Raw genomic sequence first — 25,173 nt, 5'->3', positions numbered from 1 at the left:
ATGGCTAATCCTGTTCCATCTCCGTCTGTGTCTCAGCAGTGGCCAGCAACATGGCAGACAGGCACCCGAGGTTTTCACTTCGCTGTTGATGGGAATAAGAGGTCTTCTGCTAAAGTTTCAAATTCAGTAAGTCACAACTTTTTGTTTGCTTATAAATGACATCTTTGGCTTACAGGAGTAATGATCTATACCAGTTTTCAGTATATTGGAATAATACACAGTTCCTATTTAAAGGAAAATATTCTCATTCCAGTGATGCTCCAGTTATTTTTAGTGTATAGTACTTAATTGTGGTACAAATGTAAGCACAGTCATCAACCCTTTTTGCTTGTACTTCATAGGTATCTATAAACCAGAGTAAAAATTAAGTCAGAGCAGCAAAATAATAAATAACAGATGAACATTATTTAGTGACGGATGACATAGGACCATGAAGCCAGTCATGTGTAGGCTCTTTGTGTTTACTGGTCCCGTTCTGTTCTCTGCCGAAGACACATTTGTTTACAAGTTCTTTTCTCATTCCTCACAGTAGTTACTGAATGCTAGTTGGCACCTTCTCAATCAAACACAAACATGGTCCTAAAACAGGGTCCCAGTCCTCGGTGCTGAGGTGGTTGCCCAGATGGACTGGCAATGTGCTTACCTAAATGAAACACCATATTAACATTGTCATAAGAAACTTGCTGACAGGGGCGCCTGGGTGGCTCAGTTGGTTAAGCGACTGCCTTCGGCTCAGGTCATGATCCTGGAGTCTGGGGATCGAGTCCCACATCGGGCTCCCTGCTCGGCGGGGAGTCTGCTTCTCCCTCTGACCCTCCTCCCTCTCATGCTCTCTGTCTCTCATTCTCTCTCTCTCAAATAAATAAATAAAATCTTTAAAAAAAAAAAAAAAACTTGATCACAGGTGGAGAATCACGATCTACACTGCGTTATGAGCTTAGATTCATATAAGCATAACCTATGTATATATTGCTATAAACATAAAAAGATAAAGAATATATTTGAATAGAAAAGCCATATTTAGAACTAACATTCTGATTTGTGTTGTTGCTTTCCTTTGCTTCTGCAGTTCTTTGCTTTGAGGCTGTACCTCTTAAGCATTTCACCTCGTGGTGGGTTTCCTAGGTGCTAGGATGAGTGCTCTCCTTTTGGCAACTCTGTGTGTTGGCCCTGTCAATGTGGGCTGCCCCTGCCATACACTGTGTGGGGCCCCACAGGGTGGAGACCCCTCTTTGCTGCAGCTGCTCTTTGTTGCTCCTTGCGTTTCTCTGAGCTCTTGAGCTGCACCCACAGTCCCTGGTTGACAGGTGAATTGTTCCTTTCCAGATTTCTACGCAGTACCCAGTAGTGGACCATGAGTTTGATGCAGTGGTGGTAGGCGCTGGAGGGGCAGGCTTGCGAGCTGCATTTGGCCTTTCCGAGGCTGGGTTTAACACGGCCTGCGTCACAAAGCTCTTTCCTACCAGATCACACACCGTTGCGGCCCAGGTAAGAGAAGGGGGCTCCCTGAGTGGTTTTGGCACCTGCTCAGCAGTGAGGTCTCCTGCCACAGGCCTCCTTCCCACCACACTCCAGCCACGTTTGTCTCTTTCTGCTCCTTGCACCCATTTGCTCACTCAGCTTGGGGGTCTGTGCCCACACTGCCACCACCCCCACTGCCAGAGCCGCTTCTGGGGCCTCTTACCACTCTTTTCTGCTCCAGTCACACACAGGTCTTCTCTGAGCACCCACCTAGACCCCCTGCCCACATCACGGTTTGTCTTCACTGTACTCTTCCCAATCTGAAATGAGCATCTCTGGACTTGCTGCCGTTGGCCCGGGATCTCGTGTTCACTGCCGCAGCCTCGGTGTGGGCCTTGTTAAATATGATGGTGATGGCACGAATGTGTAGGATAAAAGAACATTGGCTTTTAAAAAGCTCAGAATTTAGGGAAGAAGATAAAAGTAAGGTGAAATGTTACACAGGGACTTTATAATTTTGTTTTTTTTCTTGGCATACTGTGGGTAGTACCCTGGTTGAGTATTCCAAAATCGTACTGGACTGTTTTTTCCAGTATTTGGAACACATTTCCTTATAGAGATAGCAGAGTATGTGGTGACTTTCCAGGACCCAGTAAAAGCCACCCTAATTACTGCTGTAGCCTGTATTCAGTGTCCAGCAACATTCTTCAGGCACTTAATTGCCCAGATAACTTTGTCCTCAAACGATGTTTTGTACACTGAAAAAATAAATAATATATACCTTTGGAGAATTCATTGTCTAAAAGGAAAATATGAATGTAGATGTAATTATAAATAATGTAAAATAATAGGGTGGTCAGATAATGCAATATTCAATAAAAAGAGTAAGATATGGATAGCTTAGCTTGAATGCAGATTCTAGAGAAAATAGGTTTAATTGGGGGAAGGATAAGACCGGTGGGGCCTGGAGAGTCTACAGTGTGCTGGCTGGCTTTGTTATAGAACATGAGCCCCACATTGGATATAGAGATTACTTTAAAAAAACAAAACGGTACTTCTAGGGATTCTGGGAAGACTAGCTGTCTGTGCCCCTGATTTTTACTAACAGTAGCAGTAAATAGGATCGGTGGATGCACTGGGCCAAGTATTTTTGTGTTATTTTGAACTAGGTTTTCTCTATTCTGCCACTACTCTGGTACTTCACATTCTTAATCAGGATTGTGTCTGGGTTTATAATTGAAGGGGTTGGAGAAGGAGGAGGAAGTAATTTGGTAACTTTTGCTGCATGTCTATTACAGGATTCCTGGCTCTGTGCTAGTGATTCCTTTCCTGAGAACTAAACATAATGGGAGATTGAAGCCCAGTAGCACCAAGTGGGAAAAGAGTTCCAGCGTGGGTTGCTTGACTCAAAAGCTGTGACCGAGGAACAGTTGGAAAACAGGGGGGGAAGTTCTGTGTGCCTATACTTGTGAAAAAGAGAGGAGTACTCCAGTTTTGAGTTGGAGAGGAAAAGTGCGAGCATTACGTTTGTCCCCGTACCTCCGTGTTCTGTGACTCTGGGTTCAGAGTTCATTCCTTGGCAGTAAACACTTCTTGTCTTTAACACATTCCCATAAATACCACTGGGAACATTTTGTCATAAAATTATCCCAGATTTATTGAGTACCTGTATGAGCCAGGTTGGGAAGTGTTGAGTGTTGCACATATAACCTCACCTAACCCTCCCAACAACTCTTAGGTAAGGGGACTGAAGCTGAGGGAGGTCCTGTAACCAGACCACAGTCAGGTCCCTTACAGACATGTCAAAGCAGTTGGCTTTCTCTGACCCCAGTTCTGGGACGGGGGCAAAGGATGAGCCTGGAAGATGCCACTGGGGCTCCTCCTTGTAGCTTGTAAGGTTGCTCTCTGTTTGCAGGGAGGGATCAATGCTGCTCTGGGGAACATGGAGGAAGACAACTGGAGATGGCACTTCTACGACACCGTGAAGGGCTCCGACTGGCTGGGGGACCAGGACGCCATCCACTACATGACGGAGCAGGCTCCTGCTTCCGTGGTAGAGGTAGTACCCTCGCGTGGTCTAACACAAGAGAGAGGTTGAGGCAGATGTGGTCAGCTCAAAGAAGGGCAATGAGTGGATGGAACAAGGGAAATCTATTCTGTCATTAACCATTCGGTTCATTTAATAGCGGAGTTTTTCTCTTCTCCAAAGTGTTCACATTTTCATAGAATATATTGGTTTGGGGTTTGCAGGTTTATGTTGGAATTGTTTAGTGTAAAGTAGCCATGAGTGTCTCGATTCCTTCAAAGTACCAGTGCTCGTTTTTATATTTCACAGCTGGAAAACTATGGCATGCCGTTTAGCAGAACTGAAGATGGGAGGATTTACCAGCGTGCTTTTGGCGGACAGAGCCTCAAGTTTGGGAAAGGCGGGCAGGCCCACCGCTGCTGCTGTGTGGCGGACCGCACTGGCCACTCACTGCTGCACACGTTGTACGGAAGGGTGAGGCTGCCTTGGGTGTGCAGGGTGACGACTCGGTCTGGTTAGGCCGGGTGTACAGTGATGAGCTGGGGACAGGTCAGCCAGGTCAGAATGTCAGCGTGTCCGCTCCGGGGTCACTTCATGAACAGCAGAGGAGCTTGGCAGGATGTGTGTAGGAATTGTTAATTTGGAAGTGTCCATTTGAGAAAATTAAACCGATCATCATTACATACTGTATTTGAACTTGCAATCTGCCACACTGCAAGTGTGAGGAGAGATCAAGTATTTTATGACTCAGTACCTCTGAGTTCCTGAACTGATTGATTTAATACTTAACTGTTCAGACTGGACTAAGGTTCGGGGGACAGGAGTTACTGGATAATCGGGGCCTACTTTGGCATAGCCAGATAATATTCTGAATAACTGATTCAGAATAGTCAGTTTTCTGAACTCTCGCTTTCAGATGGGGACACGGTATTGATTTACAAATGTAAGGCACCGGTTTCTTCTCCGGCTGAGTGCATTGACAGATGTGTGACAGGATCTGCCCATCCTGCAGAATTGTGTGTCACATGGGGGAGCTGACAGTTTCGTGAGCGTCCTTTACTTTCACTAAGCAGCCACATGGTATTCTCTGGTGTGCATGACACATGTGTCCTTACGTTCTGATCATACAGTAAGAGAGGGCTTCCTTTTGTGTTGTCACCCAACAGCGTCAGCACCGTGGCTGATGTGAGCTGAACTCCGACTCCTTTCGCAACCTGGTATTTTCCTAGGGTTTATGCTGTCCATTTGTCACACACCAGATCAGGGCCTTTAACCTGTTCACGTGAGCAGTATTGCTGAAATGTCCATTTGACACCCTAAATGCAACTGAAACTGTGGATTCCTGTTTTTCTTTCATGTTTTTTAGTCTCTGCGATATGATACCAGCTATTTTGTAGAGTATTTTGCCTTGGATCTCTTGATGGAAAATGGGGAGTGTCGTGGTGTGATTGCACTATGCATAGAAGATGGGTCCATCCATCGCCTAAGAGCCAAGAACACTGTTGTAGCTACCGGGTAGGAGTCTAACTTGTATTTAATCTCTCTGTAGGGAAGCTGGGTCTCAGTTCCTTCTAGTAAAAGTGGAGGCACTATGGAACAGTGGTTTAGTCACAGGCAGTGACCTACGCCAGCTGCATAACAAGCTTCGCCAGCCTCGGTTCTGTACCTTTGAAACCACAGCAGCTGCCTCGGGTGGGTGGGGAAGTGTCTGTCCTCAGTCTGTGCCTGGGCGGACCCTTGATGAACCGGGTCTGGAGAGTCACATGACAGTTTCCGGACTAACCTCTCTTTTGCTTTAGGGGGTACTGTGTTTACACTGACTTCCTGGGGTAGTTTGTTCACGTGATGAAAATAAGTAAATTCCATTTCATACACTGTCAGTCATTTTAAGCCTTTAAAAGCGGGAATCCAGAGACATTAGAAGTTTTAGTATTAACGTAGAATGTGCTCATCAGGGAAGTCACGCAGCACAAAAGTGCACTAAGGTACAAAAGAGAGTGCCTTCCCTGTCCCTCGGGCGCCTACCCCAGTTGCCCAGGGTGGCCCAGTGCTGCTGGGCTGCTCTCTCCGCTCTGGCGCCATTAGAAGGGCAGACCCGCTGGTTCCCTGGGCGCCACCGTCCTATCTCCGCTGGCCCGTCTGTTTTCCAGAGGCTACGGGCGCACCTACTTCAGCTGCACATCTGCTCACACCAGCACTGGTGACGGCACCGCCATGGTCACCAGGGCAGGCCTCCCCTGCCAGGACTTGGAGTTCGTTCAGTTCCACCCCACAGGTAGGACGGGACCGCTTTCATGGGTCCGGGCCCTTCGTGGCTTTGAGCCCCCCACACCTCTTGCTGCTCCTCTGCACCTCCATGCACGGCATGTTCTCAGAGACCCTCTTGTCATTTGCTCAGGAGATGTTTCCCTGTTTCCCCCAAGGCAGTTGAGGGCACCAGCCTAACTACCTTTTGCTTTGGAGGTACCTGCTCCAGTCGTAAAGCCGACTGTTAGCGTCCCTCTCCCTGACTTGGTTGTCAGCTCCCAGAGGCAGGGGCAGGTATGGCTGTGTCCATAGTAGGATCTTGTCAGTATTTCCTGAGTGAATGTCTGACAGCTGGGAGGGATGCTGTTGACCAGAGTTATGGCATGGGCAGATTTCAGTGTCGTAGGGAAAAGAGCAGGCTGTCACAGCAGGAGAGAATCAAGTTGGGATGAAGTGTTGCAGACAGGACCCCGTGAGGTGTTGATGACTGCCCGGTCATGGGCAGATTGAGCCCATCTTGGGTCCTCAGATAGTTGAGTTTGCAAATGGGGGGTTCAGAAGGGAGGTCTACCCTGGGGGTGCAGGTTTGAGAGGGTTTGTTATCCAGAAATGAATCAGAGAGAGGGATCTGCCTCTTGGGAGGGATGAGTCTCATTCTGGACTTTCTTTCTGGTTGCTTTTCTGACTTGTCAACTGAGGGACACCACACCTGGTGGCAGTAGCCAACCACCTTGCTAAAGACTCTGACCTTTTTTTTCTCTTTGCTCTGTTTTTTCCTGATCCCCTGGCAGGGATGAAAAATAAAAAAGTTTTAGGTGGTCTTCATTTTTTTAAATATTATTTATCTGAGCGAGTGACAGCACGAGTGGGTGAGTGGGCAGAGGAAGAGGGAGAATCTCAAACCGACTCCCTGCTGAGCACACACAAAGCGCAACCTGGGGCTCAATCCCATGACCCTGAGATCGTGACCTGAGCCGAAACCAACAGTCGGACACTCAACCAACTGAGCCACCCAGGCGCCCCTTAATTACTGTTTTTAACTAGTAAAATGAGGGGCACCTGGGTGGCTCAGTCATTAAGCGTCTGCCTTCGGCTCAGGTCATGATCCTGGGGTCCTGGGATCGAGCCCCGCATCGGGCTCCCTGCTCTGCGGGAGGCCTGCTTCTCCCTTTCCCACTCCCTCTGCTTGTGTTCCCTCTCTCGCTGTGTCTCTCTCTGTCAAATAAATAATTAAAATCTTTAAAAAAAAAAAAAACTAATAAAATGAGACTTCTGAATTCCCCCTGTAACTTATTGAGAGCTCAGTTTCTCAGGCTTCCTTTTCAGTATACAGGCAATAAAGCGCTGGAAGAAACACCATTGAAACCAGGAAACTAAAGGCAGAGGAAATGCAGGACTCTTAACTCTTCTGGTGTGCTAATGAAAGTGTTAGCTTTCAGATGACATTGACAGATGTCAACATGACAAACATATGTGTTTGTTTCCCTGTTAAAATTCAAGTGCTTGGCATTCCTTGTTTTTATTATGTTGAGAGGCAGTGAGATTAAGGGCACAGACCTACCTTGTTGTCTGGTGTGCGTTTGGTTCAGCCTTCCCAGCTGCAGGACGTTGACAGGTTCCTCAGTTGTCATTGCTCATCTCTGAAAATGGGGATATCTGCTGGGGTCGTTAGAAAACAGAATTGTACACAGCAAGTACAATATAAGTATGAACCGTGATAATTATTGCTGTGGTTGTTACCAGTGACTTACTTAATTTTTTAAGATTTTATTTGTTAAAGGGGCGCCTGGGTGGCTCAGTTGGTTAAGTGTCCGCCTTCAGCTCAGGTCATGATCCCAGTGTCCTGGGATTAAGGCCCACATCAGGCTGTCTGCTCAGTGGGAGCCTGCTTCTTCCTTTGCTGCTCCCCCTGCTTGTATTCTCTTTCTCTGTCAAATAAATAAATAAAATCTTAAAAAAAAGATTTTATTAGATCGTGTGCATGAGCCGGGGGAGAGGGAGAGGAAGAAGCAGACTCCCCGGTGAGCAGAGAGCACGACACAGAGCTCAGTCCCAGGACCCTGAGATCGTGACCTGAGCTGAAGGCAGACGCTTCACTGACGGAGCCACTCAAGCACCCCGTAACCAGTGACTTTAAAAAGATACGAACTTTCCAAGCTGATTTTTCCTATCTCGTCGCAATTTCATGGCACAAAACGATGCTCTAAAATGAAAACACAACCTGAGATATTTAACGTGTGCTTGGTTGTGTTGAAAGTTTAAACACAGTTGTCATACTCAGCCAAGCACATCATCACCACAGCAGCTGAGCTTTCCCCTTCCTGCTGCTTTGTCAGTGCTTTTTGTTATCAGAACTTCCTACTCTTCTTTAATCTTCCCTTTGTCTTATTCTCTTGTGAGCACATTGCCACATTATTCTCATTGAGCACAATGCCCTTTGCATAATCTTTTCCTTTCCCCAAAAATGTCTTGATGAAAATTTGCATTTGAAATATAGACCTAGCAATTGTTAGGTTATAAACATCTAATTAATTGGGTTCTTTGCAGGTATATATGGTGCTGGTTGTCTCATTACGGAAGGATGCCGTGGAGAGGGAGGCATTCTCATTAACAGTCAAGGCGAAAGGTTCATGGAGCGATATGCCCCGGTTGCAAAGGACCTGGCATCCAGAGACGTTGTGTCTCGGTCCATGACTCTGGAAATCCGTGAAGGAAGGTCTGTGTGATCATCTCCAAAGGTGTCCGCGCACATGCACACACGCACCCCTCCTTTCTCTTTTGGTGGGTGCTGTTCGTGTCTACGTTCTAACATGGGCTGGTGTGACTTGTGTGTGAGTTTCAGCACCCCGTCCCACGCTACCCCACCCAACTCTGTAGCCTGCGTGCAGCTACCTGCTGCCCTGTGACTGTCAGTTTATGATACTGCTCTCAAGGCCAGCATTTTGGGGAGTTTGGCTGAATGTTGTGATAGAGGCAGACGTGCCCGCAACCTGAAGTTAGCATGTGGACCTTTGATGCTGTTTCGGGACCGTCAGGGTGTGGGCTCTTGTTCATTGAAGCAATGTTAGCTCTTCACTGCCAACGCTGCCTTACTGTGCTGATGCTGGTCAAATTTTTGGTGTTAACAGCCTCTAGACACTTTATATTTGCAGTATTTATATTGAAAGGACTTCCTAATGCATTTATCAAGGAAAACACATTGTGACTTCCCAAGACTGGTGTGTGAGCCTAGTGAGGGCAGGATAATCTTGTCCATGTTCTGGCTGTGTCCCACCATGTGGAGTCCACTCTGGCACATAGTAGGTGCTCAGAAAAGACGTGAAGAATGGATGACCACAAGTGAGGGGAAATATTGTACAGCATAGTGGAACTTGATACGCTTCAATGACTTTGTGGTCTCACATTTTCTTTTTTTTAAGATTTTATTTATTTATTTGACAGAGAGAGACATAGTGAGAGAGAGACAGCACAAGCAGGGGGAGTGGGAGAGGGAGAAGCAGGCTTCCCGCTGAGCAGGGAGCCCGATGACGTGGGGCTCGATCCCAGGACCCTAGGATCATGACCTGAGCTGAAGGCAGACGCTTAACAACTGAGCCACCCAGGCGCCCCAGTGGTCTCACATTTTCTGTATTTACCTTTCTTTGCCTCACACCATGATGTCCTTTTCCACCAGAGGCTGTGGCCCTGAGAAAGATCACGTCTACCTGCAGTTGCACCACCTACCCCCCGAGCAGCTGGCCATACGCCTGCCTGGCATTTCGGAGACGGCCATGATCTTCGCAGGCGTGGATGTCACCAAGGAGCCGATCCCTGTCCTTCCCACTGTGCATTATAACATGGGTGGTATTCCCACCAACTACAAGGGGCAGGTGACCAAGCCCGGGCCCTTTCGTGATGGGGAAGAGGGCAGGAACGATGGGCCCACCTCACAGTTGTCCCTTGCGAACTCGGGAGAAGACATGGTTTCCTCGGAAAGCACTGAGTTGCTGTTGGAGGGCACAGTGGGGCTCGGGCACGTACCAGTATTTGCTTTCACTCTGTAATAACGAGCAGTCACTGGTAACTTACTGATCCCTCTGTAGTACACAGTTGTAGATGCGATATCATTTGCAGCTTTTCCCAGTTTAAAATTTATTTTCTTATATGATCTCTTGTTACTTTTACGGTGACCTTGTAATTCGTATTCTCTTTACAACAAATACTTTCAAGTGGTTTGCAGTCCACCCAGATTTTGTTTTGGCCTCTCCTCAGGCAAGGTGATGGGGGATCTCCTTCTCTCTTTATAGACAAATGATACGCCATACTCCCTTCCCTTCATTTGAATCCAGAGTCAGAGTATGGAAGTGAGGGGGTCAGTCAGAGGTGGTGAGTGAGGTTTCTGATGAGCCGTAGCTGTGGGATTGAAATCACAGGTGCTGCCGTGTGGGGTCCTTGGACCGATCTCTGCCTGGGGTGGCCGAGTATCCGGGCGCACACTCGGTCAGAGGGTTCCCTGTAGACGAGAGCAGATCCAGTCCTTACCTGCCCTCCTTCCTCTGAACCTGCATGCGGATGCCCCACTACTGGGAAGTGGGGCTGTGCAGATTGTGCTCCTGAAGTCTTCAGTCTTCCTTCCACAGGTCCTGAGGCACGTGAATGGCCAGGATCAGATCGTGCCCGGCCTATATGCCTGTGGGGAGGCCGCCTGCGCCTCGGTGCACGGTGCCAACCGTCTCGGGGCAAACTCGCTCTTGGACCTGGTCGTCTTTGGCCGGGCGTGTGCTCTGAGTATTGCAGAGTCCTGCAGACCTGGTATGTGTTTTCTTCGAGTAGCCAGGCTGTCGGGAGGTGAGAGGTTACCATGTCTTGATTTGTAATTGGAAATTTGCTTAGTGATCGTGGAGGGGTAGTCTGTTTTTCCCCCCTATGAGTGAGGAAGCAGAGTGATTCAGAGATTTATATGGTGACAGAGACTAGACATAGGCTGGGTGAGGGTCTTAACAGTTTTAGAGGGTAACCTGGTTTTGGTCAGATTTTGTTTTGTAGTCATTATGTTCTCTTTAGGAAAGTCACCATGAAGGAGTTGTTTTTTGTTTTTTGTTCTTTATTTTATTATGTTAGTCACCATACAATACCTCATTAGTTTTTGATGTAGTGTTCCATGATTCCTTGTTTGCGTATAACACCCAGTGCTCCATGCAGTACGTGCCCTCTTTAATACCCATCACCGGGCTAACCCATCCCCCTACCCCAAGGAGTTGTTTTGAGAGGAAGTTTATCACATAGTGCTTGCTCGTTATAAATTACTTGCAATGAAATATTTTAAAAATGAATATGTATAAGTTCTCAGTAGTTATGGAAAAGTAATTTAGGTTCTAAAAAATATATATAAATAATCTGTTAAAGCAGAACATAATGCACACAAAACAAAGGATTGGGTCACAGCTCTCCCTGCAGTGACACAGTGGTTTTCAGTCAGTGATTGTGTTCTTCTAGTAACTTAAAATAATTTGCTGAGGCAATATGTGCTGGAAGCACGAGTCGCACTATGAACAGGACACTTACTGTTGAAATGAGCTCCCAGAGGGTCCGTGTAGGTTACCGTGGCCCATTTGCTCCGAACAACAGGTGAGATGAGACACTGTTCCCGAGGGGAGGGTGGTGGGAATCCCTGGGCCCCTGTTCTTCCCATTATGCTTCACTAGTGGTAACCGTTTAGTCTCAGTTCTGCTGTTTTTATTGAACAAAAGCTTTTTGTATGGATTTTAAGTTGGCGGAAGTCTTACTATCCTACTAGTGAAACACAGCCCTCACTCAGTATAACATGCCACATTCCCCTTTACATCTGCAGTCAGCAGATACATGTAATGAAAAGGACAGTTCATTTTCAGACACCTTCTCCCTTGCTCTGACTGCAAGTCCAGGCTGATAGGCAGAGGTGGGGCACTGTCCCCGTCTTTGCTACAAAAGGGGTCAAAACCACCTTGTCTGACACCAGACCTAGTGCTCATTCCATTGTACTGGTGAAGCCTGAAATCAAATCTCAGAGCAAAGCAGGAAATTCGAGGTTCCCTTTCTTTGAGAAAAAGGAAGTTTTGTAAAAATATCTTGTACTTTTGTATCTGAAAGGTCAGTGCACACTGTAAAAAAATAATTTTAAGTCAGCGATAAAAAAAAAAGGAACAAACTACTTGTACATGCAACAACACAAATGGATATCAGACGTATTAGGTTGTATGATCCGGGCTCAAGAGGCTACATCTGATTTTATTTGTATAACATAATGGAAGAGACAAAACTAGAGAATAAGGTGGCTTGCTGGTCACCATCCTAATCATGGTGGGCCTTGTGCAACTCTGGCAAAATGTGCAAAACTACACCAAAAATGATACTATGCCTTAATTATATTTTAACTTTTAAAAACAAAATTAAGGGAAAGAAAAGCACTGCTACATCCTCCCAAATGTTGATTTTTTTTTTTTTTTAAGATTTTATTTATTTATTTGACAGAGAGATAGCACAAGTAGGCAGAGCGGCAGGCGGAGGGAGAGGGAGAAGCAGGCTCTCCGCAGAGCAGGGAGCCTGGTGCGGGGCTCAATCCCAGGACCCCGGGATCATGACCTGAGCCGAAGGCAGCCGCTTAATCGACTGAGCCACCCAGGCGCCCCAAATGTTGAATATTTTAAACATTTTGTACCCTAATAATGTATTTTATGCTGTACCTTAATTATGATGGTTACAGGAACCCATATATGTGTCGAAATTTGTAGAACTGTGCACCTAAAGAAAAATAATTTTGGTAAATGATCACTTTTTAACTTCTAATTTATTTTTAAGTAGGCTCCACACTGTGGAGCCCAACACAGGGCCTGAACTCATGACCCTGAGATCAAGACCTGCGCTGAGACCAAGAATCACATGCGTAACCAACCAAGCCACCCAGGAGCCCCAAATGATCCCTTTTTTAAAAAACACTACAAACAAAAGCAGAGGAAACTGCAGCTGGCCTGGAAGAGCTGGGGTGGGTCACATGAAAGACCGGTGCCCTCACTCCTTGCAGAGAGTGGCTGTGAGCAATCCTACTTTACCTGCAAACCTTTGTTTCCTTATTTCATACCCTCTGCCCATATTACCTATTGAAGAAAATACATTTCAAAACATGTCATTAAAAAAACAACAAAAAGGGCGCCTGGGTGGCTCAGTTGGTTAAGCGACTGCCTTCGGCTCAGGTCATGATCCTGGAGTCCCGGGATCGAGTCCCGCATTGGGCTCCCTGCTCGGCAGGGAGTCTGCTTCTCCCTCTGACCCTCCTCCCTCTCATGCTCTCTGTCTCTCATTCTCTCTGTCTCAAATAAATAAATAAAATCTTTAAAACAAACAAAACAAAAAAAAAACAACAAAAAACCTTTAAAAATTTTTGAAACATTTATCTTTTTAGGAAAGTCAGAAAAACAGGTCTTGAGGTTTAGGTAAGCAGATGCAAAGGTCCGAATTAGCAGGAGACTTCTAAACATGCCTGGCCAGGCCCTCCCTCGTCCCTGAATGAGCACCACCATTGGTGGTGGTGGGGCATGTTGGCAGAATTGTTGGAAACTGCTCGCTGTTGTGAAGGTGCCAGTTTTCCCTTCAATAGAGTAATGAAGCAAGGTTTCTTTGCATAAATCTGATTTTTAAACTTAGGAATGGTTTCTGTTTTGTTCAGAGATTTATTGGATACCTACTCCTTGCCAGAAATTTTGTCTTTATGTTTACTCTTTGGCCCCTAGTCCATTTGTGGTTCCTTAGGTATAGGGTGGTCCAGGTGGAATATCAGCTCAGTTTGTGTACGTTTCCCAAACTCCATTAAATTCTAGCTTTTTGTCTGTTTTTTAAGGAGATAAAGTTCCCCCAATTAAACCAAATGCTGGGGAAGAGTCCGTCATGAATCTTGACAAATTGAGATTTGCTGATGGAAGCATAAGAACATCAGAACTACGACTCAACATGCAGAAGGTAAGCACGTGCACACGGTGTGTCCATTCCCCTGTGCTGGGCTCAGCAAAAGGACACCTTCCACACAGAAGGCCAGAGATAGCAGCCCAGGGCAGAAACTGTGATTAATCACTCTCATACGCCCAAGGGTGCTTGCATGTGGCTTCCTTCCTCAGACCCTCTCTGCCTTCATGTGTATGTCAAAGCCTGAAGGGGAAGGGACAGTGAAAGGTCTGAGAAGCTCAGTTCCCAGCTGGGAGCTTCCTTGTAGCAGACTTCCTGAAAGCCCAGCACATCTCATTGCCAAGAAATTAATCCCACTATCACACCCAGCCTCCAGCAGCCCTGGGAAATGTCTTTACACTGGGCCCATTGAAGCCTCTAAATAAAATCAGGACGAGAGGGGAATGTGGGTGGTGGGTAGAAATGGTAATCTGTGCACTGGTTGTCAGGATATATTTCCCTTCTAGATCAGCACATCTGATGGAATGTTCTCTGAGGGTGAAAACATGTCATGTTCCACATGTGACTGTGGAGCCTGAGGTCTGTAGTCTGACTAAAGACCTGAATTTTAATTTTATTCAATTTCAGTTTAATACAAAGCACTACATGTGGCTACTGCGCTGGATAACACAGGGTTAGATCCATAAAAATAGTATGTAAAACAGCTAGGGATCCATCAGGTTCTTCTAATACAGGGATTCTTGGTCCACAAATGAGCTCTCTGCCGAGTTGAAATCATGTACAAGAATTCCTGTGTGGAGGCATATTCCGAAAAGAAGCCCCTTGCTTTTAGTCATAGTCTGAAAAGGGTCCAGTGGCACAGACTCTCACTATCAAAAGTAAAAAGTTGCATACTGCAACTTTTATAGGACTGTGTGGTTCTGTGTTTAGGGAGACTGAGCTTCAGGGAGGCTTCCTGGAAAGGTAAGGCAAATAGCACGAGTGAAGGACAGAGGTATGTTTAAAGGAACCAGCCAAGAGGTACTGTGCAGGACTTTTATAGGGTTTTGATATCAGGAGTTGGAGGCCAGCTATGACAGACGTAATCACTGCACTGGATAGTAGGAACTTCAGTTTGGGTGTGGAAATGGTGAATCCATGAGGTATTTTGAAATAGGAAATCCTAGAGGCATTCCCACCAAGTAAGGCACATACAGATCTTTGACTTAGGATGGGGTTACATCCTGATGAAGGTTGAAAGTGGTGTAAATCATAAATGCATTTAATACACCTCTAACTTACTGAACATCTGCTTAGCTGACCTTAAACGTGCTCAGAACACTTGTTAGTCAGTAGGAGGGAGGAAAACTCATGTTTTATGTTGGAGTGTTGACCGTCTCATGTAATTAATTTGAGTACTGTCCTGGAAGTGGAAAACAGAATGATTGTGTGAGTGCAGATGGTGGTTGACCTTCGGGGTCCTGGGGCTGAGTGGGAGCTGTGGTTGCTGCCACTGCCCAGTATCAGGAGAGTGTGCCTTTCTGCACATTGCTAGCCTGGAAAAAGATGAAAATTCAAAATACGGTTCTCGGAATGCAGATGACTTTTGAATCATTGTAAAGTTCAAAAATAATGAGTCAAACCGTCATAGGTAAGGGACCACCTGAATTGTTATCTGCTGTGTGCCAGGCAGTGTTCTGGGTGCCCCAGTCGTCTGAACAAAATCCTGCCTTCTTGGAATGCACATTTGAGTTGGGGGACTAATTTTTCTGCTAATGTCCAGCTGATACAGTAAGATAGAAAAGAAATGAGGTATGTATTGAAAAGGAGTAGACAAAAGTATCATTACTTACAATTAAAAATCTCAAGACAGGGGGCGCCTGGGTGGCTCAGTTGGTTAAGTGACAGCCTTTGGCTCAGGTCATGATCTTGGGAGTCCCAGGATCAGTCCCGCATCGGGCTCCCTGCTCAATGGGGAGTCTGCTTCTCCCTCTGACCCTCCCCCCTCTCATGTGCTCGCTCTCTCTCTCTCTCCCATTCTTTCTCTCTTAAATAAATAAAATCTTTAAAAAAAAAAAATCTCAAGACAGTAAGTAAAAAACTAGTAAAAACAAGAATGAAGTAAGATATCTGTATGAAAGATTCATCAGTAGCTTTCCAGTATGCCTGCAGTAATCCACTTGAAAATTATTTCATTCACAGTACAGCCAAAAAGTGTAAAATGCCTTGAATAAACATAACCCTAAAGAGCAGGAAAACATGAGCACTGAAGAATGTAATAAAAGAATGTTTTAACTAACATTTACTAGGTTCTAAGATAGTTTTTTCCGTTTGCTTGTCCTGAAAGGCCAGGACATTTGATGGTGTGCATTATAATTTTAAAATTACGGGGGCGCCTGGGTGGCTCAGATGGTTAAGCGTCTGCCTTTGGCTCAGGTCATAATCCCAGGGTCCTGGGATCGAGCCCCACATCAGGCTCCTGGCTCAGTGGGGAGCCTGCTTTTCCCTCTCCCTCTCTCCCTGCTCATGCTCTCTCTCTCCCTCTCTGTATCTCTGTGTCTCAAGTGAATAAATAAAATCTTTAAAAATATATATATATATTTAAAATTATGTATCGTTCTGGGGCACGTGGGTGGTTCAGTTAAGCGTCTGACTTCGGCTCAGGTCATGATCTCAGGGTCCTGGGATCGAGCCCCACATCAGGCTCTCTGTTTGCTGGGAGTCTGTTTCTTCCTCTCTCAAATAAAATCTTTAAAAATAAAATAAAAATGAATTTATCATTTTAAAGAAATAGATGAGATGTCTATTAAACAGAACTAAGTCAACAAGCTGTGTTAGTCTGTGGTAGAGATCAGTGGCATAAAGTGGAGTCCAGACGTAGGCCCAGGCACACGCTGTGATTGAGCATGGGATAAAGGGCTTTTTCAAGAGCGGTGAAAGGTCAGTAAGTGGTAGGAAATAGAGGTAGATCCTAAAATAAATGTCAGGTTTATTTCATGTCATACACATTTCCTAAGAGCATAAACAATAAAGCCATACAGGAATTTGACATATGAGGGGTTTTTTACAAGATTAACCAGAAGACAGGCAGGGAGGGTTCCCAGGCCTCTTACTTCTCCCTCTTCTTCGTGACCATCCACCCCATGCTCATTGCTGACCACCTCATAGTCTCAGCACTTCTTAGTTTGTGTCACCAAGGGGCAATCTGCTAGCTCCTAGAACATTTACCACCAGATCTCAAAAGTGGAGCAAGACCATAGGAGCTGGGGCACCTGGGTGGCTCAGTCATTAAGCGTCTGCCTTTGGCTCAGGTCATGATCCCGGGGTCCTGGGATCGAGCCCAACATCGGGCTCCCTGCTCCGCGGGAAGCCTGCTTCTCCCTCTCCCACTCTCCCTGCTTGTGTTCTCTCTCTCTCTCTCACTGTTTCTCTCTCTGTCAAATAAAATCTTAAAAAAAAAACAAAAACAAAAACCATAGGAGCTGGTGTCTCCTTGGGAATTCAAAGGTGGTGCCCTTAAACCTTTCTGACACCATTCAGAGTATCACGCCTCAGAAGTTAAGTTTGCTTGGAATCACAGATCCTGGCCAAGTTCCACAAACTGCCTTCCCTAAATGCAAAATGTTCCACTTGAACTCATGTATGTGGATTTAAGACACATACTTAATGGGAACATAGAAACATTTTTTTAAAAGCTTTAATCAAAACTGCATTTTAACATCAATTTATGATGAAACTCTCAATGAGGCAAGTATAGAGGGAGCTTACCTCAATGTAATAAAGACCATACATGACAAGCCCACAGCTAATGTTATACTCAGTGGTGGAAAGCTTTCACCACAGGAACAAGACAAGGATGTTCACTCTCACCACTTTGTTCAACAGCACTGGAAGTCCTGGCTAGAGCAGTCAGGCAGGAAAGAGAAAGAAAGGCATCCAAAATGGAACAGAAGGAGTAAAAGTCATTGTTTAAGATGTATCAGATCACATATGACACAGACTCCACCAAAAAAAGTTAGAACTAGTAAATGAATTCAGTAAAGTTGACAGATACAAAATCAATACATAAAAATCTGTTGTTTCTGTTACACAAATATTGAACGCTCTGAAAGAGAAAATAATCCCGTTTACAATTGCATCAAAAAGAACAAAATACCTAGGAATAAATTTAAAGGAGGGGAAAAATCTGTACACTGAAAATTGTAAAACATTAATAAAGTTGAAGACCTACATAAGTGGAAAGATATTCTGTATTCCTGGATTGGAAGAATTAATATTGTTGAAATATCCATATCACCCAAAGCAATCCCCAGACTCAGTACAATCTTTGTTAGAATTCCAATGGCATTTTTTTTTTTACAGAAATAGAAGAAACAATTCTAAAATTAGTATGGAACCACAAAAGACCCTGAATAGCCAAAGCAATCCTGAGAGAGAAAGCTGGAGGCGTAGCTCTTTCCCTGATTTCAAACTATATTACAAAGGAATAGTAATCAAAACAGTAAGATATCGGCCTAAAAACAGACCTGTGGATCAATGGAATAGAATCAAGCTCATATATAAACCCATGTATATATGGCTAATTAATTTACAACAAAAGAGCCAAGAATACACAATGGGAAAAGAATGGGAATGTTGCTGGAAAAACTGAACAGCCACATGCGAAAGAATGAATCTAGATCGCTGTCTTACACCACACACAGAACTGACTTAAAATGGATTAAAGACTTGAATATGAGACCTGAAACCATAAAACTAGAAGAAAACACAGACGGTAAGCACCTTAATAACAGTCTTGGCGGTGAGTTTTTGGATTTGACACCAAGAGCAAAGGCAACAAAAGTAAAAAAAAAAAACTGCTGGGACCACAACAAACTTAAAAAACTTCTGCAGAGCAAAGGAAACCCAACAAAATGAAAAGGCAGCCTATAGAGTAGGAGGAAATATTTGCAAGTCATGCATCTGGTAAGGGACTAATACCCCAAAATATATAAAGAACTACAACTCCGTAGCATAAAAACAATCTAAGAAATGGACAGAGGATCTGAACATTCTTCCAAAGAAAACAAACAGGTGGCAGACATGTGAAAAGATGCTCAACATCACCACTCATCAGGGAAATGCTAATCAGAAACACACCTTCACACCCATCAGAAATGGTTAGTATCAGAAAGACCAGAATCACAAATGTTGGCAAGGTTGCGGAGAAAGGGGAACCCTCATGACTGTTGGTGGGAATGCAAATTGGTGCAGCCACCGTGGAAAACAGTATGAAGTTCCCCCCCAAAATTAAAAATAGAACTGTATGATCCAGCAATTCTACTTCTGTGTATTTATCCAAAGGAAATGAAAATGCTAGTTCCAAAAGATAAATGTATCCCATGTCTATTTCAGTATTATTTACCATAGCCAAGATATGAAAATAACCTAGATATCTATTGGATGAATGGATAATGAAGACGTGTATATGTTCTATATACTTTATATGTGGTGTATATTTTATATGTGTATAAACATGTTATCACTGAGGCATAAAAAAGAATGAACTCTTCCATTTGTGACAACATGGGTGGGCCTGGAGGGCATTATGCTCAGTGAAATAAGTCAAAGACAAAGACAAATATGATTCCACTTATATGTAGAATCTTAAAAAACAAGAAACTGAGCTCATAGATACAGAGAACAGATTGACGGTTGCCAGAGATGGGGAGTGGGTGAAAGGAGACAAAAGGTACAAGCTTCCAATTAAAAATAAGTAAGTCCTGGGGCTTGTAATGTACAGTGTGGTAATTACACTTCATTACATATTTGAAAGTTGCTAAGAGAGTAGATCTTAAAAGTGCCCATGAACAAACTTCACTTTAAAATTCAGAGTAAAAAAAAAAATTTTTTTTCAGAGTAATGGGGGCGCCTGGATGGCTGAGTTGGTTAAGCGACTGCCTTCGGCTCAGGTCATGATCCTGGAGTCCCGGGATCGAGTCCCGCATCGGGCTCCCTGCTCAGCGGGGAGCCTGCTTCTCCCTCTGACCCTCCCCCCTCTCATGCTCTCTCTATCTCATTCTCTCTCTCAAATAAATAAATAAAATCTTAAAAAATAAAATTCAGAGTAATGGGCACCTGGCTGGCCCAGTCAGTAGAACACACGACTTTGATCTTAAGGTTGTGTGTTCAAGCCCTATTTGGGCATAGAGCTTACTTAAAGAACAAAGTAGAATTCAGAGTCATAGATTCAGTCTGAATTTTGTAGTTTTTAAATTTGATTTACATAAATATTTTATAAAAAATGAAATGCAGGGGTACCTGGCTGGCTCAGTTGGTGGAGTAGGATTGTGAGTTTGAGCCCCACATTGGGTGTAGAGATTACTTCAAAATAAAATCTTCAAAAGTAAAAGTGAAATGTGTAAGAAAAAATCTAAAGGGTTTACCAGTTTTAGGCATGGCTTGTTCATACTAGTTGAAGATTTACAAATGATATTTTGTGTTACAGTCGATGCAGAATCATGCTGCAGTGTTCCGGGTGGGAAGTGTGTTACAGGAAGGGTGTGAGAAAGTCAGCCAGCTGTATGGAGACCTAAAACATCTGAAGACGTTTGACCGAGGTAAGCAGTTCCATGGGCCCCTGCATACAGTTGGGGTGCCTCAGAGCCCTGTCTGTGCCACTTAGTGCTGCCTTATCCCCGTCCTTGCTGTTTGTGTCAAAACTGGCAAGCCCACAGTCACAGCCTGGAGGGCCCATCTGACTGGATCCTGTTTCTCATGGGTGCCTTGTGTGTCCCCAGGAATGGTCTGGAACACCGACCTGGTGGAGACCCTGGAGCTGCAGAACCTGATGCTCTGTGCACTTCAGACCATTTACGGAGCAGAGGCCCGGAAGGAGTCTCGTGGCGCTCATGCCAGGGAAGATTACAGGGTGCGTCTTGACAGCACATCCCATGTGCACGTCCTGTTTTCTGTCCACTGGCCTTGCTCAGCCCCTAACCCTGCACTTTCTGTACATTTCACTCCATTTTCCCAAAAGGAAATTGAAAAAGATATTTTTCCCGCTGATACCTTTCATACTTTGCTATCACGGTGTTAGTACCAGCATGACCTTTTTCTTGCTTCAGATGGGCATCTGCTGCCAGTAGCAGCACCTCTGACAGAACACTCCGGACTGTTACGAGGTCAAAGATTAGTGTGCAGTCTGAGCACTGTTGCCAGAAGGTGCTAAAATGATGAGTCAGTTACTGAGACCTGACCTGTCTTTGAGAGAGAGAGCACGTGCATGAACTCGAGTGGGGCAGGGGGGCGGGGTGGGGGGAGGGGCAGAGGGAGAAGCAGACTCCCCGCTGAGCAGGGAGCCCGACGTGGGCCTTGATCCCAGAACCCTGAGATAGGACCTGAGCCGACCTGAGCCGAAGGCAGACGCTTAACCAGCCTAGCCACCCAGGCGTCCCTAAGTAACCTGATTTTCATGCAGAGTACAGTTCAGATTCTTCCAGAACAGAGCACTCAGCATATGAAAGGAAAACATTGAGGAAATGGGCACTTGAGGGCAGACACAAGTTCAGGATGGAGCATCAGTCCGGCCTGAGCCACCTTCCAGACAGATAGGCTTTGGTTCAGCAACACGTGGTGTTGCTGGTAGCAGAGCCCAGTCAGCTGGACATGGCGAATGGGGAAATTGGCTACAGCAAGAGGATTAGCTTCTGATTTACTGTGAGATTTTATTAATTTACCTTTCACCGACTGGAGCTGGATTAGATTATTAAGCACATTTCATCACCTGTACTGAGGACTAGAAACTTCTCCAGATTGTGGGTTGGTCGGCAGTTTGTGTGGCTGAGGTGAACGAGTTTTCATTCAGTCACAGCAGATGTGTGAAGGGGAGGAGGGGGGAAGGAAGGCAGGGGGAAGCTGCTCCCGCAAGAGCTCACCCCTAAGTATGTGTTTAGACATAAGGGAAAGTGCTACAGCCCCACTTGATGCCAGGTGAGAGGCCTGCCTCTGCCCACCTCCCTGCTCGCCTCACTCAGCAGAAACAGTTTGAATCTTTTCATTTGTATTCTATTTTTATTTATTCGTTTATTTTTATAGAAAGCATCTTTTTTTTTTACACTTGTGTGTTTTTATTTATTTATTTTTTAATTTAAATTTTAGGTAGTTGGCATACAGTGCAATATTGGTTTCTGGAGTAGAATTCAGTGATTCATCACTTTACATACAACACCCAGTGCTCATCACAAGTGTCATCCTTAATACCCATCACCCACCTGGCCCATCCCCAGCTCACCTCCCTGTGTCAACCCTCAGTTTGTTATTTTTAAATTTTATTTTTAAGTAATCTCTGCCCCCAACATGGGGCTGAAACTCACAACCCCATGCTCCACTGACTGAGCCAGCCAGGTGCCCCTGGTTTTTACTTTAAGTGGCTCTCGTACGTCTTACCCATTACCATGTGTAGGATACTCCTTAATAGCATTCGGCTTCTTTTTTAAGACTTTCTGAGCAAAATTTTAATATAATTGCTAAAATTGAAACATTTAAATGAAAAAAGCTGAAAGAAGAACTCGAAGTCTCCCAGAATATGAGCAAAAAGACAAGTTTTTGATGAACTTTTAAGTGCGTAACAGATCAGGCTAATTTCTGCAGCCACCCTCCCAGTAGTTGTAGCAGTGGACCTCTGGGCTCACAGTGCAGCTGCAAACCCACTGCCTAGCTCTGTGGCCTCACTGGGTCCTGCCCTTGTCGGGACCTGTGCTTTGGAGGCTCTGGAGTGAAGGAACGGCCTGCCCGTGAGCCCCAGGATGGACGGGCACTCGGAGGACTGACTGCTGGCAAATGTATCATGGGTCTCATCTCTCCATTCCACCTGCATCTGGGACTTACTTGCACTGTGTTTCATACTGTGTGTTCTTTTAGGTCAGATATACACAGGATGGTTTTTCATTAGGAATTGTAGAAGGGAAGGGACATGGGTTGAAAAATGGACCACGAATGTCCCAGCTCTCTGTGAACAAGGTCTGTTTGGGACAGTGGATACCTCCTCATTGAGTGGGATCTAGGGGGATTCATATCAGACTAGTCTCTCGTGTATCATTTTAATGAGTTTGCTATGTTTTCCAGTTATATTGCCCTGTTAGAGAAATAAGAAATTTGAAGTGTAATAGTTAATGGCATTTTCTGAAATAAACTTACTTTCTCTGGCTTCAGGAGCGGATTGATGAGTATGATTACTCCAAGCCCATCCAGGGGCAGCAGAAGAAGCCATTTGAGGAGCACTGGAGGAAGCACACCCTTTCCTATGTGGATGTCAAGACTGGGAAGGTATATGGGGAGTGTGTTCTGCTCACGTATGCACTGATAAATATGCTGTCCCATACGCTCTGGAGTTGAGCATATGATGGACTAGGAGAAGCAACATGGATTTAAGTTGACTGTTGACAGATTTGAGACACCACTGAAAAGGACACTCAGGCTTCTGCCTGGAAACAGAATCCAGCATGGGCGAGTAGTTTAGAAGGGCTGGCCTTCCACAGCTTTAGCACCCGGCACGGAGTGCGCGTCCAAGCCTTGGTGGCAGGGGAGGGAATGATGATTATGAAGCCTATTGAGAGTGAGGTCGGGGGGTAGGGGTGGGACAGGAAAACACTCCTTTTTTCCCATTGGCCGGACCACCTGGAAGCAGCCTCAGGGAACCCCAGGGTATGCTGTGCAGCCCGAAGCATCGGCCTGGATACAGAGCAAGCAGAGGAGGGGGTGAGGTGGGCAGAGTCCTAGGAACAGCCCGCTTAGGTTATAGTAAAAGCTCACAGTCTTAATCCACCAAAGCATAATTCACCCATTTGGCATTTCTGCTGGGCTTTAAGAATCAGAAATAAGACATAAAGTGTTTACCCTTAAGCTTTTCAGGCTTGTAAGGGATAGTCTTAATCATTTATGTGAGTCTACAGAAATAATGTTGTCCTCTCTTTGCCATCACTTAATATAGAGAGCCTAGTGTGTCTTTTTGAGGTAGGCAGTAACTTTCATAACTTTGCATGAAGTCTATTTTCTGACAGTGTATAGAAATCAGACTTTCCTCTCGGTACAGTCCTATTTTTAGTAATGTTCAAGGTTTTTTACAATTATAAAAGAAATACGTGCTCATTTTAGAAAGTATAGAAAGTACAAAAATAAAGAAAATTAATGTTTGTAAGCTCACCAGTCAGAGATAGCCTTCATTATCATTCTGAAATATTTCCTTCAGGTTTTGCATGTATGTGCATACACTTTTCCTTGTGTGTATGTATATAAATACAAGTAGAAAAAACTAAATATATACTTTAAACATAATTAAAGAATTACAGTGTATGCAGGGTTTCACTTCTTGAGCATTTGTGTAAAGCATCAAGAACTTAATTCATTGTTATTTTAAGTGCTGAATTTCATTACATGGATTTACCATAATTTACATGGCTGGTCCCTTGTTACGCATTTAGATCATTTTTGAGTTTGTTACTGAAAAATACTCCAGTGAGTACTTGTGTTTTTAAGTTCCTGAAATAGTCTGCAAATAACTTTTACAGCTAATTTTTCAAAACACAGTAGAATGCTGTTTGTATGTTTTTCTACAAATTTTGCTTAACTTACTGTCGATTCTTCTTTTTAAGGTTTCGTTGCAATACAGACCAGTGATCGACAAAACTTTAAATGAGGCTGACTGTGCCACAGTCCCTCCAGCCATTCGCTCCTACTGATGAGACCAGAGTTGACCAGCTTTTGTAATTATGTATAATATATAATAGTTCATGCGTGTGTTCATATCATAATTATCTTTTTAAAATCCTGTACTCAAGTGAATAAGGAGTGCCATTTGAATAGATCATCTACCCGGTGGCCAGAAGCTTGCCAGTAATCAACAGCCAGGAAGTTTGAATGAAGGTTATCTTTATCCTTTGCTTCATTCTTGCGAAGTAGTAAAACTGGGCATGATTCTTAAATAAAACATAAATTACAAACTTCTATTTCCAAGTCCATTGAAGAGCTTATAGTGTTTGATTTGAGGCGTGTTCATTGACCTAAAACATCGAAATCCAGAAATTTTGTCATATATATTAAGTAAAAATGAACTTTGGTGTTGACAGCATATGAAGAAAACAAACATTTCCTTCTTGTTCTCAGTAAGTAAATGGTTTAATATGTGAACATGTGTCCTGAAGTATTTAAATAGCCAGATATTAAAGAAAACAGATGAGGTGTAAATGGGTTTCTTCCTTCCCTGCTTGCTTTCAGTGCTGCTCGGGGTCCCTTTCCTACTTAGTGCTTGTCTCAGGGCTGGCTTCCATAGAATCCAGTCCACGACAGTTAGGGTCATTGATTTTACTGTTTCTCAGTTTTAGGGATTGTCTGGTAAATATGTAAAGACATTTACATGTTTTCAGAGTCCATTGTATTCGGAACTATCCTCTCCCCTCTCTCCCCCTTAGCAACCACTTTAGTTATCTTCCTAGTGAGTGTTTTAAGAGAAAAAAAAAGCAAATCTGTATTTGCATTATTGTGTACACCTTGTCTACATATCTGGAGGT

At 44.5% G+C, this 25,173-nt stretch overlaps 1 protein-coding gene across 2 annotated transcripts in view; it reads left to right on the top strand.

The window, feature by feature from the left end:
- SDHA (succinate dehydrogenase complex flavoprotein subunit A) overlaps nt 1-24,793 on the top strand; it is a 31,616-nt gene extending 6,823 nt beyond the window's left edge. The window contains exons 2-15 of one of the 2 annotated variants that reach the window (XM_045864045.3): nt 40-126; nt 1,327-1,488; nt 3,377-3,520; nt 3,797-3,961; nt 4,854-5,002; nt 5,638-5,762; nt 8,282-8,450; nt 9,408-9,603; nt 10,354-10,525; nt 13,587-13,705; nt 20,115-20,226; nt 20,407-20,537; nt 22,820-22,933; nt 24,259-24,793. In XM_045864045.3, the coding sequence (XP_045720001.1) occupies nt 40-126; nt 1,327-1,488; nt 3,377-3,520; nt 3,797-3,961; nt 4,854-5,002; nt 5,638-5,762; nt 8,282-8,450; nt 9,408-9,603; nt 10,354-10,525; nt 13,587-13,705; nt 20,115-20,226; nt 20,407-20,537; nt 22,820-22,933; nt 24,259-24,345 (1,932 nt within the window). In that variant the 3' untranslated portion in view covers nt 24,346-24,793. Of the gene's footprint in view, nt 1-36; nt 127-1,326; nt 1,489-3,376; nt 3,521-3,796; nt 3,962-4,853; nt 5,003-5,637; nt 5,763-8,281; nt 8,451-9,407; nt 9,604-10,353; nt 10,526-13,586; nt 13,706-20,114; nt 20,227-20,406; nt 20,538-22,819; nt 22,934-24,258 lie in introns of both variants that reach the window. The other variant, XM_045864036.3, reaches the window with a different exon arrangement.
- Nucleotides 24,794-25,173: the final 380 nt, after the last annotated feature.

This window comes from Mirounga angustirostris, unplaced genomic scaffold (genome assembly GCF_029215605.1).
Source record: "Mirounga angustirostris isolate CCGP_5_RB_7025 unplaced genomic scaffold, mMirAng1.0.hap1 SCAF_7, whole genome shotgun sequence".
NCBI lineage: Eukaryota > Metazoa > Chordata > Mammalia > Carnivora > Phocidae > Mirounga > Mirounga angustirostris.
This window is presented reverse-complemented; position numbering and strand designations above follow the sequence as displayed.